General features: G+C 46.7%; 1 protein-coding gene across 10 annotated transcripts in view; it reads right to left on the reverse strand.

Moving 5' to 3' along the window:
• The window catches only part of LOC310750973 (death effector domain-containing protein), a 31935-nt gene extending 20622 nt beyond the window's left edge, over nucleotides 1–11313 (reverse strand). Inside the window, exons 1-6 of one of the 10 annotated variants that reach the window (XM_083589420.1) lie at nucleotides 11109–11313; nucleotides 10330–10357; nucleotides 9336–9397; nucleotides 5394–5801; nucleotides 4013–4120; nucleotides 936–1082 (exon numbers count right to left, since the gene is read on the reverse strand). In XM_083589420.1, the coding sequence (XP_083445546.1) occupies nucleotides 936–1082; nucleotides 4013–4120; nucleotides 5394–5718 (580 nt within the window). In that variant the 5' untranslated portion in view covers nucleotides 5719–5801; nucleotides 9336–9397; nucleotides 10330–10357; nucleotides 11109–11313. The other 9 variants (XM_083589429.1, XM_083589423.1, XM_083589427.1 and 6 more) reach the window with 9 other exon arrangements.
• Between the last annotated feature and the right edge of the window lie 2280 nt (nucleotides 11314–13593).

Here is a 13593-nt window from a genome sequence, read left to right on the forward strand (position 1 = left end):
CATCCAAATGTCCTGGATGTGAGATCTCAGGAACCGGGTGCTCTTTGCTAAATGGTAGGAGCAGCTAATGTGGTGCCCTCCAGATGTGGCTGGACTACAACTCCCATGGTCAGTGACCAGTGGGCCATGCTAGCTGGGACTGATGGGAGTTGTAGTCCAACTGTATTGGCTGCCTCTTCAACTGGTGGGTCACGGCAGGAGTGCTAGCACCATGCAAATATATTGTGACAGATTTAAGAAATGGGTCCCCAAATGCATACAGTCATACCTCGGCTCCCGAACACCTGGGGAGTCGAACGTTTCGGCTCCCGAACGATCGAAAACTGGAAGTGATTGTTCCGGATTTCTAACGTTCTTTCGGAAGCCGAACGTCTGACAGGGCTTCCAATTGGCTGCAGGAGCCGCGCTTTGGAAGTTGAACGGAATTCTGGAACAGATTCTGTTCGACTTCTGAGGTACAACTGTATTTGGGTTAAAAGTGGATCCAGGGTCTGAAAAGGCAGAAGATACCTGGTTCAGAAGCCATTAACAAAGGAATAACAACAGCAACTCATTGGAGGGGGAGGGCAGGATATAAATTCTATCAATAATCAAGAGCGATCCTGCTGCACCTCTAGCTCCAATATACCCTGCTGCAAAATCCTATGCCCAAAATGTGTTCCTCATTTCATACCCTCTCTTTGCCTTTGGCAATACTGGGAGGGGACAAACTTGTTCCAGAGGCCTCGAGCTGCTGATCCCCAATGCTGTGGAAGGGTCAACAGTGTGATGTCTCTCTGTCTCTTTCACACACACACACCAAATCTGTCTCAGCACAGAAGATTGTTGGGCTATGTGATAGTCCTGGGTCTTAGCAAGACCTGCATTTAGATCATCCATCTTGGGAGGGGACTCAAACATGGCTGCCATGCCGCTGCTACTGTCAGGATCCTTACCGCACGTCTGTTTGTCTTTCGGGTCTGGTGTCACCGACTTCCTCCTTTTCCGCTGGCTCCCAAGGAGGGCTCGTCCCCGGCCAGGTCTCTTGGTGCAGATCTGGGGGCCTGAAGAGGAGCAGCAGACCAGCGGGTGGTGGGGAGGCACTAGGAGGAGGCACAAAGGTGAGGGCTCAGACAGCTCAGTGCAGGACTAGAGGCTGGGAGTTGTTGCTATTAGTTTTTGGTGGGGTGGGGGAATGCACACGTCCCACTTCACAACCCGAAGAGGCTCTCAAGGCAGCTGGCCAAAAGAAGCCTCACGACAATAACACTCACCACCACATAAAAAAACAGGAACAGAAAGAAGCAAGGTTTTTATCTTTTCCTTGGGGATAACCCCTGGTCTTGCTCATCTGTCAGCATCACACAAGAACATAAGAGCCGGCTGGATCAGGGCAATGGCCCATCTAGTCCAGCAGCCTTTTCTCACTGTGGCCAACCAGATATCCATTATGGGAAACCCGCAAGCAGGACCTGAGCACAAGAGCACACCCCTCTCCTGTGGTTTGTATTCAGAAGCATTACCTGCCTCCAACAATGGAAACAGAGTATAGTTATCATGGCTAGCAGCCATCAGTAGCCCTCTCCATAGATTTGTTGTCCTCTTTTAAAGCCATCTAGACTGGCGGCCAGGGACGCAGGTGGCGCTGTGGGTTAAACCGCAGAGCCTAGGACTTGCCGACCAGAAGGTCGGCGGTTCAAATCCCCGTGACGGGGTGAGCTCCCATTGCTCAGTCCCTGCTCCTGCCAACCTAGCAGTTTGAAAGCACGTCAAAGTGCAAGTAGATAAATAGGTACCGCTCCGGCGGGAAGGTAAACGGCGTTTCCGTGCACTGCTCTGGTTTGCCAGAAGCAGCTTAGTCATGCTGGCCACATGACCGGGAAGCTGTATGCCGGCTCCCTCGGCCAATAAAGAGAGATGAGCGCCGCAACCCCAGAGTCGGTCACGACTGGACCTAAAGGTCAGGGGTCCCTTTACCCTTTACCTTAGATTGGCGGCCATCACTGCCTCCTGTGGGAGCAAGTTCCATAGTCTAACTATGCGCTGCATGAAGCAGGATTTTCTTTTGTCTGTCCTGAATACTGAGGACTAGTGAGGCAGGGGCCCTCCGTAAGACAGAACTTGCTCCATCCTTAATGGAAGCAAGCCTAGTAGGCTGCAGCATCATCAGAATACAATTAAATACTGTGTAATCTGCATCCCGCCTATCCCGCTTGGTGCCTAGGCTAGTTTGGTGGTGGTGTGGGGAGGGGTTCCCCATTTTAGCCTGGCCAGCTTCTTCCACCTACACAGACACCACTTCAAACCTGCAAATCAAAACTAGAGAGAGTCTTCAAGATCTTAAGATCTTCCATAAAAATGTCAAATGCGGGGGGGGAGGAGGCTTATTCAGAGACCTGGTGACAAAGCAATCTCAAGATCTTAACAGTGACAAAATTAAACATAACCTCCAACTGTCTGGAAATTAATACTAGACATAATACCAGACATAAATACTATGTCTGGACTGCTAAATTGAATGAGCAGAACTGACAATATTTATTTCACCAGGATTACAAGACCAGGACTGGCTCCTACTTTTGTCATTCAATACAGACTTGCCTGGCACTTGGAAACAACACCTTCAGAAACCTTTCACTAGGGCAAAGAACAAAATTCCTGGTTTCAAATTGGTGCTGCCTCTCCTCATCACTTTTTGGCTTTTGCCTCACTTGAAACAGGGGTGGGGAACCTCAGGCCTGAGGGCCAAATGCGGCCCTCCACCCCTTCCTTTCTATCTGGCTAAATTTGCACTAACAGCTAAGAAGTTGTGATCTAACCATATCCAGAATTATACACAGCAATTAATGGCTGCCCAGTGACTTTCCGTAACACATTTCTCTTTTAATTCATGTATTGCTTTGGAAATTTTATATTTTATATATTGTAAAGTATGTACAATAAACTTCACTGACCGACTGCCCTCATAACCACAGACGAGTTGCGATTTTTTTTAAGGTGGGGAAAAGCCAGCCACACCACCTTGAGCTTATCAGATAAAAGTTTGGGATAAAAAGTACTAAAAAGTAAATATTCTGTCCATCAGCATCCACCAGCAAGACTCTGAAGAAATGATGAGGAACCTAGGACTCTCACTGGGGACAGCAACCCCATCTCCATTCCATCCTCTGCATCTCAACAGACGAGGCTTTTGCCCTGAAAAATGATTCCTGAATTCATGAGGACTAGACACTCTCACCTTTTATGTGAACAGCTTACAGATTTATTTATTTTTACATCAAGTGCTCTAAATAAAAGAAGTTGCCAGAAACACACACAGATACAGGAAGCAACTCAAGGTTACTATTGCCAGAGTTAAAAAATCACTCCACCCTCACGTACTCTGGTCTCCAAAAAGCAACCAGAGAGTAACAACCTGCCACTGTTGAGGCCTGGCTTTCATCAAGGAGCAAATCAACCCTCAAGGGATCAAGAGGCGAGGAGCTCTGTGGTGCATAGAATCCAATGCCTTTCTACTGTGGCAAAGGGCTACAGCAAAGCTGTGATTCCTACATTACAGGGAGTTGGACTAGCCACTCCTTTGGGTCCCTTCCAAACCTACAATTCTAAAAGAGCACCTGCTGTGCACGCTCAAGTTCAATCCCCCCAGCATTTCCAATTAAGGAAGATCTCTGGTAGCAGGACTGGGAAAGATCCTCCTTTGCCAGAGACCCTGAAGGGCAACTACCAGTCAGGGGCAGGTGGACTAGTCCAACTCTGTCTAAGGCAGCTTCCGGTGCTCATCCAGTTCTCTGGATTTGGCTGGGAAACAGACATTCAGGAACAGAGCCACCAAGCAGATGTGGCTAGTGAGGCCTGCCTGTAGGGAAGAAGACACAGAAACTGTCCAAAAAGCTGGGTCTGGATTTCTCTTGAGGTCCCAAACGCCTGCATTAAATGCTGAGGGCAGGAATGCCCGGAACACAAATGGAGGGCACTGAAGGAGACTAGCTGGACAAAGGCTCCTGACATCTATCTGGCCGCAAAGTCTCACCAGATTTGTGTTGGTGGGAAGGAACGTGCTCTGCGCTGCTGTGGGCTCGCGGCGTCACGTAGCGAATGGAAGTCTCTTCTAGGTACTTGTCTACAAGATCCGGGCACACTGCGGAAGAAAGAAGGGGCATGTTAATCGGTGGGGTGGTCAACAAGAGAAAGTTTACCTATGAGATCACCTTTCGCTATGTATGTGCACCCACTCAACTGCTTCAATCTACAGAACTGGCACTGTTACAGGTGCCATATAATGCCTGTTCTGCACCTGTAAGAAATTGATCTACTGTGGCAGAACCCACACTTTGGAACTCCCTGCCTATTGGCATCAGGTGAGCTCTGTCACTGTACTCTTTTCAGAGTATGTTTTTTGTTTAGACAAGCCTACCCAGATACTGTGGAATGCTGACATGTGTTTTAATCTGTTTTTAGTTTATTGCTCTTCTTTATTATTTTTTAAAATAGTTGTTTTTAACTGTTTTGACTGATAATTTGGCAGCTGTCTCGCCCGCCACTCTAGGCCACTCTTCATTCTTCTCAGGAGGCCAATGGTTTTAAAATCCTTGACATTGTTTTTCTACCAAAGGGTTTTATAATTATAATAACAATTATTACTACAAGCAGCAACCATTTTAGGCACATCCAAATGACGGGCTATTGCCAATGCGCAGGTCCTTTTGTACCAGGAAGAAGAACGGGAGTGGAATGGAGGCGGGGGGCAGAATGGGGCACGCTTATGCATTCTCTGCCACCGTGTGCAGGGGCTGGGGACCGCCATGCAAAATGGTTGTTGCCTGCACTACTATTGCTACTCAAGGCATACAATTAAATATTGTGGTTAAAAGGGACAAAAAATACAGATAAAAAGATATGATGGGAGTTCAAATAGGCAATAAAAAGCTAACTGGTATTTAAAAAAGGAAGAAGTGTCCTCAGTCTGGATAAATACATCAATACAGTTATGTAAGGTGACAAGGTGAGAGATTCCAGGGAGGGGAGGAGAAAAGTAGGCCAAAGTTTCAGACGGGCTCTGTGACTGGTGGTGGAAAGAGGGAGGCGTGGCAAGTGTTCTGAGAGATAAGCTCATGAGATCTACTATCTTGTCATTTCACACCCTCTCCTTTTCACTCACACCCCCTAATTCAGCACGATAAGACCAGGGCTAGTAGAAACTGCTGCAGAGCTATAACACGACCAGTTATTTCAAACACATGGCTGTTTCTGACAATGCCTGACGCTCCCTGACTGAATCCTTTTAGATTGGCTGAAGACCCAGCTGTAGGCTTGCACCTGGTTCACTGTTGGAATAAAGGGTATGCGTGTGGGTCAGCAGATGGGCTACACGCAGCCTGCTGTAGAAGACCCCCGAACCAGAGAGGACCTACCGGCCTTCCTCCTCTTTAAAGTGACATAGGGCAACAGGTCGTGGCGGGTGATGATCCGCAGAAGCTGAAGCACCTGGCGGAAGTTGGTTTCGTCGCAGCGGCCCTGCCTCTCCAGCGCCAGGAGGAAGTCCCGCCCACTGCGGATCATCCCCCTTTCGTAGTCGTCAATGACGTCCACAAAGAGGAAGGACAAGACCCGGACGTCGCGGTGGGTCAGGTGGGTGCCCACGATGTCAAACATGCGGTGCAAGCTATAGAGCCCGTGCTCCCGGTCGCCCTCCTCTTCTGGCCAGGCCTGCCGGCGGCTCCGTTTCAAGGCGGCCATCTCGAGCGACTGCGGGGCCTGCTCGGGGCCGCCCAGTTTCCACGGGGTTCGAGGGGGGTGGGGTGGCTCCTAAAAGTGGGACACTGAAAAAAAAGAGAGAGAAAGACAAGATCTCTTCAGAGCTCTGCTCACTGAAAGGTAGGGAGGGTGTATGTCTACACACAGCACTATTTTATGCTGCAAACCCATCTGAGATACCACTCCCACACTCTTCATGCAGGTAGAGGAGTGGAGCAAATGAGAGAGATTTCCTCCCCCCCGGAGATCAAAATTCCTGACACAATGACAGTATTAGTTTTCAGAATAACATTAAGAAGCGCTTGCTGGATCAGGCCAATGGCCCAGCTAGTTCAGCATCCTGTTTTCACAGTGGACGACCGGATGCCTCGGTGGGAATCCCCCAAGCAGGATCTGAGCACAACAGCGCTCTCTCTCCTGTGGCTTCCAGCAACTGGTATTCAAAAGAATTGCTGCCTCCGATCTTGGAGGCAGAGCAGAGCCATCGTGGCTAGAAACCACTTATCCCAAGTTGGTATTTTGATTGTACTTTTGTGCACCCATTAAAACAGGGCTGGGGAACTTTTGGCTCTCCAGCTGTTGCTTGAACTGCAACTTCCACCAGCCCTAGCAAGCATGGCCAATGGTCAGGGATGGCTGGAGCTGTAGTATCTGGAGGACCAGAGGTTCCCCACACCTGCATTAAATGCACATTAGTTTTATTAGATGTGACTATTTTAGTTCTGGGAAGCTATTGCAACATGGAATGCCAAATAAAATATTGTAGATGGGCAGTCTTTCCTGCTAACAGTGTGCTAAGCTTTCATTTGTGAACCAATTGCATCAAAACTGAGTACACGTTTACCCCCAAAATCCCACACCATTGATCCCATACCATTACCCCCCAAAAGGTCTCCGTGAGGTTGGCTAGGCTAAGAGACAGAGGCTTCTTCTCAGTGAGTTGCAGAGAACTGATTTACAATAAATCCTTTGGTTGCTTTTTTTAAAAAATGAAATTCTCCAAGTCCCATTTACATGGGTGATGTAAGAAGTGCCTGACCATGACAGTTTTTATACTTGCATAGGTGGCATACATTATCACAAGGGGATGTTTATAGGTGGTAGAAACTCCTGAGAGAGAAAAGACAAAAGCTCTGCATGCCCAGTTTCAGGTCATATGCAATTCTGTCTTCATCCCATGATGCAAACTGAAAATAAGGGACCTATAACTTTCTTATCTCTTTTTCCTGGAGTGGCAGGGGGAGCAGTCATCACCATTTACAACAGCAGCTAAATGTTATATATATTAGAATCACAGAATTGAAGATTTGGAAGGGAACACAATGATCTTCTAGTCTAACCCCCGGCAATGCAGGAATCTTTTGCTCAACGTGGGATTCGAAGCCATAACCCTGAGATTAAGAGCCTCACGCACTACCAACTGAGCTATCTCATATATATAATATGTATATATATATTTAAATTGTACTGTCCAGATCAGCAACCTGATGCTTCACCAGTAAGCTTGGGCTCCCTAGAGCTCTACAGTCAATGCTGACATTTGGAGAAAGCAAGCAGCAGCACACACTTCTCCCAACCTATGCAAAAGGATCTTGTTGGTTCTTACCTTATCCATTCCCCTGTGCAACTGAGAGGGAACTTTGCTTCTCTCCTAGGCCCTCTGCAAGTCTGTGGCCCAGGGAAGGGAAATGAGTTGGTAGCAAACCACAAAGAACAGCAGGCTAGAGTAAGCTAAACTGACATGCATGCACACTAGATCTCGTCCTCTGATCTGAGAGATTCCATCTCTCAAAGCCCTTTAACACAATCACTGGCATGAACTAGAACCCGTACTCTACCCACAAGCTTCTATTAAAATGCCATGGCATGAAATGTGTGAAAATGTACTTTGATTTCCTACCTACCTCAACTCCAAGGGGAGCCAGCAGTTGGTTCAAAAGTTAAGCAGGCTGTCTCCCGTAAGGGATCTGCTGCATGAACCCTGCAACTATAGACCTCCCCCGACGCCCATTCTCTGCTCCCATTTCAGACCCTGTCCTACTTCACTTTCAGCACAACTTCCTGATTCAGTCCCTGATCCCAGATTATCTCCATTTACTGCCACACGCCATGCCTCTGACCCTTCAAGACAGCTGACCTAGTTCATGGCTTTTCCATGGCTCGATCATGACCTCTGGCGTAACACTGGAGTCAGAAACTCCCAAAGGCTCCTGTTTCAAACCCCAGTACTAATACAACCCAAGAAAACCCCAGGATGCTTGTGTGTATCTTTTGGAAAAGCAGCCACTCAACACAATGCAAGAGGATCCCTCAAAACTCACAGAAAGGACGCTCCGTTAATTTGGCTGCTATACAGCAGAAGCGGGCTGTTAAGAGATAAAGTTTGCTTGTTTCTCTAAATCTGATGCAAAAATGAGGTCCTTGTATTTTGTCCTGGCACTGCCACTGTAATGTCATCCGATTAGAAAAGTATAGTTTCACAATGCATGATTATGCTTAATAAGCTGGGCAATAGTATTTCTTTTCAAAGCTATCACTGAGAGCCTGAAATCCATGAACTCTGGCAAGCAGGAACCCCAGGCCACAAAGACAACCTGATTTTGTTATAAAAAAATCACCCTCAGAATTGTTCCACACATTATAACAACAAACCAGGGGCTCTTCCACATGTACACTCCACTACTATGCCCCAACCTCCCCACCTACAATATTTTTTTCTTTTCTGGGGGTTGGGGATCACACTGGCCTGCCTTACAGTACCTATTGCAATGATTACTGAGAGAATGCACTTGAACCTTGAATTCACACTCCCACAGACAATGCACCAGCAACCTCAGTGTAGCATGCACTCCACCTGAAGCTGACTTGTACAAAATCTGGACGACCTCCTCTCACAGGCAGCAGCTCCCAAGGTGTGGGGCAGAGGCGGCCTTCCCACCCCCACTACTAAAGAGTATTTCAGCTAACTCTGAACCTGGGGCCTTCTGCATACAACTGATGTCTACAATTCTTCCTGCTGAAGTTCATCGTACTCCTGGCGAGGGCACCAATTCAAATCATAAATAATGAGTGCTGAAGGAGAGGGGTATGGGATGAATAGAGAGAGAGTTGCCAACAGGCCACAGCTGAGTCCATAACTGAGCTCTTAACTACAAACTCTTTTTCTGAAAAATCACATACACTCTAGGATTATCTCAAAAGTCACAGAAAACAAAACAAGGGAGAGGAGCCACACATTGTGCCCTGATCCGATATGCCCCTAAATCCTTGTTTGAATTTGTCCAAGAAGCAAACAACAGCTATGTTTCATTTGCACCAACCAGCATCCCCCATTCTAGTTGAGAGCTCATTTACAGTAGTGTCAAGAATCACTCTGTGGAAGGAGGTTCCTTCCAGCCACTAATTCCTGGACAGCTCCAGAAACTCGGTCAAGCTCCACACTAAAGGGCAGGTCAATCAACAGGAAGGCAGTTAGCCAACCACTGCCCTGCTCTACTTATGTTAATAAGCACCATGAAGAGCAACGGAAGGGAATGAATCACCACCAGGCATGTCACTGCAGAGTTTGGCACAAGTTATCACCTAACAACATACCGTACCTTATGACTTCTTGTTTTCTGGAGGATCCCTCTTTGCCGCGTTTAGATCCAGTCCTGCACAGCTGGCGGGGCACAGAGGCCAAATGTGAACATACGAAGTCTCTAGTCCACTTTGCTTTACTTTTTTAAAATTAAAAAAGACAGACCAAAAAGAAACAAAAAACTTGGCAAATGGATTTCATATATGGCTCACGGGAGGACAGGACAACTTTTTTCTCCTAAAGTTAAAATTCTCACTACATGATTCTAGAGCCCCCAGTTTCCAAACCCTCTCCATCTCCCTTTGGCTTTAAAAAGAAATTCCACATAGGAAAAGTCCCAAAACCATCCAGTAAAGTCTGGGGGCATTGATTTATTTTCTTTTGTTCTATCTTAACTTCTAGCAAGAAGACCTTTCCTAGCACTCAAATACATATACAGAGTCACCAGATTCACCAGATTAGCGAGGCTAATAAAAAATAAAAATAAAACACAAACTTATTGTATGCTTAACTTTCAGCTGTGGTACACTATAAAAATATTTAATGGCTAATATTTAGTACTTCTCTCTCACACACATACAATTCTATTTCATCCAGCAGATTAGAGTCCTCGCTTCCCCCCAAAGCAGAAAAGTTATTGATCAGTTCTTAACTTTTCATATATTAAAAACCTAATTCGAAAGAAATAAACCTCTCCTGAATAAGAGCAAAGCACATAGCTAGCTCAAAATAGGATTCATCAGAAACCCCTAGCATATTAATGCTCAATATTTAAAGTACAATACCTACAATTGGTTTCTGTCTCTTATTTTCATCAAGCAATTAAGAACTAAATTCATTATTTGATCTACAGTTCATTAATATGTATCCCCTTTGTTCAAAAGCAAGGAAATCTAGGCTTGTTTATTTGAAACACAGAGGTGAATATTTTTAATCTCACACAGAGCGCCATGCTTTTAAGTAAAAAAAACCGGCCCACGCCGTGCCACATCCACCTCCTCTTTTCCTGTTACCTTATTATTCCTTCCTCTGCTGCCCCTTCTGTTTAATGATGAATGGGGGAAAAATTAAAACAAAAATAAGGACTGACAAGGTAAAATGTCACAAGCGTGTTAAGAACCACCAACGCGTGAGCTGGGTTTCCTGGGGCCAGGTCCACTACCTCCTGAAACTGCCCTCTCCCCTGTCAACCCATCAATCTCTCAGAACCCTGTGCCCCCCCAAAATGTTTCCCACTCCCCCCCCCCGAAAGAAGTCCAGGGGAAACTGAGTTGGTGGGGCTTTAAAGGGCCTCCCCTGCCCCTCCAACCTTTGCCAAACTCCCCAGCTCCCCTCAAATAAGACAGGAGAGGTTAAACTTCAAGGGGGCGACGAAATAAAAGGGGTGGGTTTCTACTCCCCCCTTACCTATTAATAAATTCCTCATCAACTGCCCCTGCCCACCCCTAAACCACCACCTTACTCAGCCCTACCTAACGGGCAACTGGGGAGGGGGCAGGGAATACTTTAAGAGGGTAGTTTTAAATCAAAGGGAGGCGAGGGGGGCTTGTATTTCTCCCCACCCCACCCCCACTTTCCTCCCCCTGGCTGATGGGGGTGGGCCCTTCCGCAGCTGGGGTGGGGGGTGGGAGTGGCCCTTCCCTTCTCCCCACCAGTGAAGGGTTCCCTCTTCCCCAGCCTGTGACCAAACGGGGTGGTGGTGGTGTCTCCTCCTCCCCCTCCCCAAAATAGGCCTCAGGGTCCTGCCCCCCTTCCCTGCTCAGGGCCTGGGCCGGCTGTCTAGGCCTCTCACTCTCTCCTCAGGGCCATCAGGGCAGCCATATTGGATCCATCCGCTCCTCTCCAATCTCTCTTCCTCCTCCTCCTCCCCCCGCCCGGCCGGTTCTGACCCGAGCCTCGGCCGCGGCTGGAACGAGAGGAACATCCGGGCAACCGGCGCCTCCCTCCTGCCGAAGCAGGGCTGCCCACATCCGGGCATCACCCGACCTAGCGACCTACTTCCTCCCGGTTGGGGGGTGGGAGGCGGCGAAGCTGCCGCCGCCATCTTTCGTGATGGATAATAACCTAACGGCAACCATGTTTGTTACGGGCAAAAGAGGACGGGGTGAAGCTGCCCGCGCTATTTTTTTGTGATGGATAGTAACGCTTTCAAATAATAATGGTAAAAAGAGCGTGGGGCGGCCATGTCTGTTAAGGGCGACTAGGATGGCTTCACTGCTAATAAAAATAATGGGCGTTCGAAGCAAACTCGGGTGTGGAAACGGGCGGAGAGGGAAAATAAGAACGATTAAATCCAATAAGGGTGGAAAGTGGATGTTTAAATGGAGGTTGGTTTAAAGACAAAGCGGAAAATAAACAAAAATGTGTCCGGGGTGGGGGTGGGGAGGGAAGGAGAAGAATTCAGCCCCAGCCCCGATTTCCTTTTGGTCCTAGGATAAAGAATGGTGAACAGAGTGCCTCTGAGCAGGTACAGAGTGCAAATAAATGCACCGCAGGATGCTCGAGAGTCGGTTTGTTTAAAAAAGAAGTGAGCCCTCAGGGAAAACTTAACACTCCCATCATTTCACAGATGAAAACAGATGGTGCTTGTAGCACTATGTTTCGTTACTATTACAGTATTATTAATTACCCGCCTTTCACACTAAGGTTCCAGGACAGGTGGTTATAAAAATTAAAACGTAATATTAAAAACAGTCCGAAACAACTTTAAACGGTTGTTATTCTTATATTTTCAGGATATTATGTTAGTAAGTGACTAAAGTGCCTCTCATCCATAGAGCAGAAAAATAAAACATAACCAGTAAAACGCCTGGAAGACACAAGTCTTTACCTGGTGTCTGAAAACTGTTAACAATGGTGCCTGGCACTGAGGCAAGCATTCCAGGGATAGGAAGCACCAGCTTAAAAATACTTATCAATTTGTTAGTTCCACCTCCTCTACTATTACACATTGGTGGAGTCTTTTCTGCCTGCTGTATCAATTTACTCTGCAGCAACTTACAGAGTTAAGGAGGTTTGTTGCTTAAGGTTAAAGATATACTAGGAATTTATCCTTTAAATTTTGACAAGGCAACGCCAAAGGGGCAAAAAATGATAAATGCCAGAAAATGTGACAGCAGGCATGTATTGGGGAGGCAACTCTATATCAATTTGACACTTGGAAATGTCCTAGAGCTGTATGTGTGGCCACAGGTAAGAACACAGACAATTGCTATTAATACCTGTGTCCAAATTTTCCTTTGGCAGTGACAAGCTGTAGTGAAGTTTCTTTACATAAATTTGACAGTCCTTAAGATTCTAAGCAGAAGTCCAAAACCATCTGTGAGTTTACAGGGAAATGCTGATTTTTTTTTTTAAAGGATTAACTTTCTCAGCTGTCCCTACTTATGAATAAGCCTTGTCATTGCAAACCAAACATATGGTTGAATTTTCTAAAGATCACAAGGAACTTAGAGAAAGACAGGCAGCTAAGTTGAAAGGGCAACACTGCTGGAGATTGTGTTCTTTAATTATATCATTTTCATTAGAAACAACAGTAAAGGAAAAAATAGATTAATATGGTATTGGTTGTACTTAAAAGTGACGCATCATCTTAAACATGAAAATGGCTTAGCAACATGAGAAACTGCCTTGTATGGAGTCAGACTTAGCTCAGTATTCACTGACTGGCAGCAGCACTCCAAGGTTTCAGAGATTCCCTACAGATGCAGATCCTCCAAGTGTCCCTATTTTTAGAGAAGCTGTCTCGGTTTCTGATTTGATCCTGGAATGTCTCCCTTTTTCTCAGGATGTCCCATTTTCACTGGAGAAATGTAAGAGGGTATAGTGTTGTCTGACCCCAAGCCATCTGAAGGCAATCTTGTATAGGGAAGTTTTTGTTAATGTCTAATGTTTTATTATGTTTTTATATATGTTGGAAGCTGCCAAGAGTGGCTGGGCCAACCCAGTAAGACGTGTCGGGTATAAATAGTAAAATTATCTTTATGGAATGGGACACCCGTTTTCATTGGAGAAATGCTGGAGGGTATGCAGATGTCATGGGATGCGGGTGGCACTGTGGGTAAAACCTCAGTGCCTAGGACCTGCCGATCGCATGGTTGGCAGTTCGAATCCCCGTGACGGGGTGCGCACCTGTCGATCGGTCCCAGCGCCTGCCAAGCTAGCAGTTTGAAAGCACACCCGGGTGCAAGTAGATAAATAGGGACTGCTTACCAGCGGGAAGGTAAACGGCGTTTCCGTGCGCTGTGCTGGCTCGCCAGATGCAGCTTGTCATGCTG

Source organism: Podarcis filfolensis, assembly GCF_964270895.1.
Source record: "Podarcis filfolensis genome assembly, chromosome: 16".
Classification (NCBI taxonomy): Eukaryota; Metazoa; Chordata; class Lepidosauria; order Squamata; family Lacertidae; genus Podarcis; species Podarcis filfolensis.